Source organism: Ambystoma mexicanum, chromosome 2q (genome assembly GCF_040938575.1).
Source record: "Ambystoma mexicanum isolate Mex_15411 chromosome 2q, UKY_AmexF1_1, whole genome shotgun sequence".
NCBI classification, from domain to species: Eukaryota; Metazoa; Chordata; class Amphibia; order Caudata; family Ambystomatidae; genus Ambystoma; species Ambystoma mexicanum.
The window spans coordinates 235,346,865-235,352,864 of NC_090924.1; the positions used below are offsets into that span (position 1 = coordinate 235,346,865).

General features: G+C 44.1%; 1 protein-coding gene across 4 annotated transcripts in view; it reads left to right on the plus strand.

The window, feature by feature from the left end:
- Positions 1 to 5,482, plus strand: part of UBE2I (ubiquitin conjugating enzyme E2 I) — a 271,849-nt gene extending 266,367 nt beyond the window's left edge. For all 4 annotated transcript variants that reach the window (XM_069647196.1, XM_069647198.1, XM_069647197.1 and 1 more), the window contains one exon: positions 4,470 to 5,482. In XM_069647196.1, the coding sequence (XP_069503297.1) occupies positions 4,470 to 4,533 (64 nt within the window). In that variant the 3' untranslated portion in view covers positions 4,534 to 5,482. The remainder of the gene's footprint in view (positions 1 to 4,469) is intronic.
- The last annotated feature ends 518 nt before the right edge of the window (positions 5,483 to 6,000 follow it).

A 6,000-nucleotide genomic window follows, 5' to 3' on the forward strand; every position in this document is an offset into this window, starting at 1 on the left:
AGGTAGCATTCAGGCTGGCCTCTGCCTGAGGGTTTTCACCAAGTGAAGTGGTGGTGACAGCAAGTCTCAGGGGATGGGGGGAGTTTGCGTCTACCCCTACCTGGAAGATTGGTTGATCAGTGCTTGTTCACCCGAACAAGCCCTGCAACATCTCAGCGTAACCTGCCACTCGCTCCACAGATTGGGCTTCTCCCTCAAATTCCTGAAGGCCCACATGATACATCCCAAAGACTCCAATTTATTGGAGCAGTCCTGGATACTTCCCCAGGGGCGGGGAGGGGGGCAGCGGGAGCGTCACCACCTGAGGTGAGGGCTCAACACATTCTGCAGATGGTTACCAAACTCCAGAGTGCTCAGAATCTTCCGGCCTTGAATTTTCTGAGGTAGCTCGGTCTCATGGCATCCTTCATTTTCCTGGTGCCAGAGGCTCGCCTGAGAAGGATATCCCTCCAATGGGCTCTCAGGACACAGTGGTCCCAGTTATCAGGCAAGATGTCGGACCACCTGCAAGTTCTGGGCAGAGTTGGTCAGGACCTTCTGTGGTGGGCTTTCAAAGGCCATATTCTCAAGGGAGAATCTTTTTGGCAACCATGTTCTGAGCTAATGGCATTGATGGATGCCTCACTCACTGGGTGGGGAGCCCACACCAACTATCTGACAATTGGTGGCCGTTGGTCTTGATCAGAGTCCAAACTGCATATCAATCTTTTGGAGCTGAGGGTAATCAGACTAGTGCTACAAGCCTTCCTGGCCTCTGTACGGTGAAAGAATGTCCCAATAATGACTGACAACACAGTGGCTATGTACTACCTCTACAGAGAGGCAATGCAGCTATGGTTTGGGGTGCTACAAGAAGGAACCTGTCAGCAGTTCACCTAGCCAGAGTGCAGAACACAGTGGCTGACGCTCTAGGCAGGCAGAGCAGTCTCCCATGAGTGGGAACTAGCTCAGGAAGTGAGATCTTCCTCGATCAGGGAACCCCTCTAGTGGATTTGTTCGCGACTGGGGTCAACCGGAAGTGCGAACAGTATTGCACTAGGAGACTTGTTCGTGGTGGGCAGGGATTTTCCACCCCTGTATGCATTTCTTCCAGTCCCGGTCATTACTCATGTGATTGGGAGGTTGAGGAAGTTTGGGGAAATCCATGATCCTAATTACTCCGGTTTGGTCCAGGGGACCTTCTGGACTTGTCCATCTGCCCTCAATACGTCTTTCACAAAGGATATTATCTTGCAAGAGGAAGGTTGGGTTCTCCATCCAGAGGTCAAGACACTCGGCCTTCACACATGGTTTCTTAGCGGTTGAGATACAAGGATTGGGATATCCCGGATGGTCTAATGGAGATTTTGCTTTCAACCTGTAGGCCAGCAACTAAATCTTTGTTCTGTAGCTGTTGGAATAAGCAGCAACTGATGCAGGGATATGAATTTGGATCCATTTCTATGACGCACGCTTCCTTTCTGTTAAGCAAATCTGGGGCTCCAGACTGGACCTATTAAGGGTTCCTTAGCAGCATTTTCCATTGTCAAGCGCTCCTCAGAGGAGTCCTATTTTAAGGTCCCTCTGATTGTCCAATTCTTAGAAGGCCTTACTAATGTATACCCACCAGTTCCACTCCGTGTACCTGTATGGGACATCTTAACATGCATTTCCTTTGAGCCCTTACACTCATTTCATTTAACACCCTTGACATTAAAAACTGTTTTGCTTATTGCAAGAACGTCAGCCCGCAGGGTAAGCGAGTTGCAGGCTCTTTCTTGCAAACCTCCTCATACGGTGTTGAGAGATTCTCAATGTAAAACCTTTGTTTTTACCAAAGGTAGTCTCTGACGTCCACTTGTCACAAAATTAACTTACCAACCTTTTATCCACCTCCTCATCCAGGAAAGGAGGAGAGCCTACATAAACTGTAACCAAAAGGGCTTTCAGTTTCTAGATTTCCAGAATGGCTAAATTTCGCCACGATGACCCAACTATTTATTGGCTGTAATGGTCCCAAATTGGGCCTTGCGGGTACTAAACGAACAATATCCAGATTGATTAGCCTGGCTATTGGCGAATGCTGCAGATTAGTGGGCAAGGACCTGCTGGAAGGCTTAAGGGCACATTCCACAAGGGGCATGGCAACCTCTGCTGTTTTTCATAAGGTGTCCCAAACAAGGACATTTGTTCAGTGGCTACTTGGTTGTGTATCTGTACATTTTTAAGCAGTTACTGTTTGGGTTCATCTTCCAGTCAGGGAGGACACTTTGCAAAAGCTGTCCATTTGGGACATGGTTGGATCCAAACTATTGCTGCTTTGGGAGTCTATCATAAAATGAGAAATACATGGGAAGGTACAATTCATTCGAAGACAAGTGCCTTACCCTTGGTAATGTTATTGATTGGATGGTCATCTCACATAGTTCTAATCGCCCCGCCCAACCTACCCTTCCATACAATTTGCATGTTCTTGCGCTATGATTTCTGGCAGCCTATGCTCTAGGGTATGCCTGGTAATTGCTCTTCAGAAGGTGGGTGGGGGACAGAACTGAAGCTATTGGGTGCTGCGTGTGCTACTTATAGTGATGGTGAGGTCTACCATTGGAGGCCCTCAAGGGACGTTAACTTGACCCTGCACATAGCACCCTCTGTTGAATAAATGTTGCAAAGCTGGAGAGATAATGATCATAAGATGAGGAATATGTGAGGGGAACATCCAATTGAAAGCAGTGGTTAGTAACAACTTATGCTTGCATTGGTTTAGAATGCAATGGACCCACCATATCACCCTATTGTGACAGGAAACCTCCTTTAGTAGGTACTATGCATCACTGCGCCCGTGCAACTGCTCAGGCATACATTTGAGCGAATACACCCTCAGATTGTTGTACTCCATTGTGAGTTCCTGCACACAGTGATGCTGTTTCCAAAAATGGGACTAAACGGTGGCATTCCTGGCAAATCTACTCTGTCCACCACTAGAGGGTGGAATGTGCGTAGATGCCTTTTTCTCTCCGTCACCAAACACGACATGTGGCGTCCCTCAGGTCTCTATCCGATCACCTTGGCTCTTCAACAGCTAGTTGGCCCACCAGATTTCCACTTTCTCCCTCATTTCAGTTTACACAGATGACACACTGCTCTTTCAAGCTGCCTTCCCCCTACCTCCTCCCTCATACCTGACTGCTAATTGGGCATTGTTCTCTGCCTTAATACCAGTAAAACAGATCCTTCTCAATGGGATGCCTGCTCCTTGCCCCCAACTGTCTACTCTGGCCAGACATTTGGGGGTGGGGAGTCCTCTCACTTCACCCACTTGTGAGGCAAAAAACCTTGGGATCCTCTTTGACTCTCTACGTATCATGGGCATTGCCAAGAAGTCCCAATTCAGTTGCACTTCAGGGGCATTCTACCTTGCGTCCCCTTCCTCCAGAAACTCAATGTCTCCAGAGCCCCAGTTCTCTCTAGGCTTGACTACTGCAAAAGCCTCTTCCTCAACCTACCTCTTTCTTCCCTTCAGCTTATCCTTGGCCTCAAGCCCAGTGATCGCATCTCTCCAGCCCTAAAATCTCCGCTGGCTCCTGGTGACCTTGCAGATCAAAATTGAAAACCTGTTGCATCACCCACAAGACTGTCTGGGGCCTGGGACCTTTTTACATCCAGCTTCCCCTCAAAAAAATACCACCTGCCGGCCAGAGCTGTTCAGTCTTCTGGCTCCAATTCTCTGCAGGTCAAATGCTTCTCCAAGCAGTGTCTCAAGGCCAATATACCTGTTTTTGGTGTTATACTTTTTTGATTCCCATCGCCAAACGACCTCCCCCCCCAACAGCGCTGGCTGTGTCCTCTCCAAAGCACACCTTGTGGCACCTGGAAACACCTGTGTATGCGCTAGACAAATGTCCAATAAATAAATGCAAAGTAATGTCGTAGGTTTTTTGGCAGTTGTGAAGGAATATTAAAGTGAATGTTTAAGCCATGAAATATCTTTATATTGTCAAATTCTCCCTGTCTTTGACCATAATTAACTTATACCATCTTGTAATCCTCCTACAGGAGGTCTAGTGAGGTTTTATTTCAGGAGGATTGGTAATGTTTCCTGTCTGCATTGGTGCTGATTTCAAAGGCAAGTCCAACATGCCACACTTGCATATGGACGAAGGCCAGTCTATCCTGGTCTCTGAACATACCCCCTAAACCCCACCCCAAATCAGAATGGATGTAGCTTTGAACGCAATTTGAATGAACGTAGTCTCCCAGTACGGATGCATTGTGCCACGTGTTTCACAGTGATAGTAACTGGAATAAAATAACAATCTACATGCGTTGTCAATCTGCGCTGCAATAACCAGTAGGCAAACTAAAATATAATTCTTGGCTGCATGCAACCTGACTGGGCTGCCTTGATGGAATATTTAATTATGGCCAGAGTGTGTTGGTTTTGACCCTTGTTGCATTTGAAATTATATTTTCTTTTTTTTTTCCATCAGCCAAAACAGAGTGGAATACGAAAAGAGGGTTCGAGCACAAGCCAAGAAATTTGCCCCATCATAAGCACCATTGTGGCATCTTACAAAAAAAAACTTAAAAAAGGAAGGGATTGGTTTGGCAAGAACTTGTTTACAAACTTTTTGCAAAATCTAAAGATGCTATGTACAATTAATATTCACTTAGGGGAGGGGGATCATATGTGTGCCATTTTCCATATTCGCCACTTGTATACAGTTCTAAATTTGCTGAATTGCCCCCAGTTTTTCATACAGGGTCTCTTCCTTCAGTCTTTTGTATTTTTGATTGTTATGATGTAAAACTTGCTTTTATTTTAATATTGATGTCAGTATTTCAACTGCTGTAAAATTATAAACTTTTATACTTCTATAAATTCACTAGTACCTATAGTTTACTTTTCCATCTGATGCAGGCATGCTTTACAATGTTTAGAACTTTATTAGCCTGTAGCTGGCTGTATGAAAAGAAAAACATAATCTCTACCCCCCTCCTCTTCCCCCCCCCCCTTACATTTTTTTGACGTTCCGGAAATTAGGTTGTATTGCTTAAGAGCCCCAGAGATCCAAAGTCAGCTGGCATCTTGCTTCTGCATCACTTCCTTTTTGTGTTTATATGGCGTTTTTGTCTGTGTTGCTGTTTAGAGTAAATAAACTGTTTATATAAAAGTTTTGTTTCAATATATTCTTTAGTGACTGCAAAGGGAGGAAGCCTTTGAGGCTAAAAATCTTAATATGTACAGCATTTTGTAAAAGCTTCTGATTCATGTTATGTACTTATGTTTTGACGGACAACTGATTTGGTCACCTTGCAACTCAAAGTAGGTGAAAAATATATTGTTCAGTATCTTGTATTTAAAACGAATCCAATACTAACCAAAAGATTGGTGAGTGTCTCATGAAACAATTGTAGAAAGTGTAAGAATCAGGTTAAAATTCCCATGGGCACTGTTTCTATTAAGACTAATAAAGAGTCCATCTGACTTGGTTAATCTGGATCCATTTGAAAACTTGGTTGTTTTGTTACTTTTGGTGTACACTGTGATGCATTGATTACTGTTTTTTTTAAATAAAGTTTTATAGTGTATCTGGAGCATGTCACCTTAAAAATTAACAGGAAAAAAATGTGATTAATTGAAGCAACCTGTTCTTTTGGGAGCAAGAGGACTACTTGATTGCCTCAATGTAAATGCTTGTGGTGGTACATCCTTCTTGAACATTGTCTCTGCTTTATTGGACAACTAGCGCTATAACCTTTAATTGGGAAAAATCAAGATAAAGGCTTCAGTTTTGAAAAGGTGAGTGCTTACAAAGAGTGGCTTTTGAATTACAATGTATGTAGCCGATGGAATTAATTCTAAAGCCTTTGGCGACCAGCATCAAATGCAAATATTATACATTTTTTAAAAAGTTCTCAATGTAGTTTTAAGCGGTGTCCTCCTTAATGCGTCAGGAATAGTTTGGTGGGTGCAATACGGACCGAACAAAGTGAGTAGTTTACATAGGTCAAAAACCT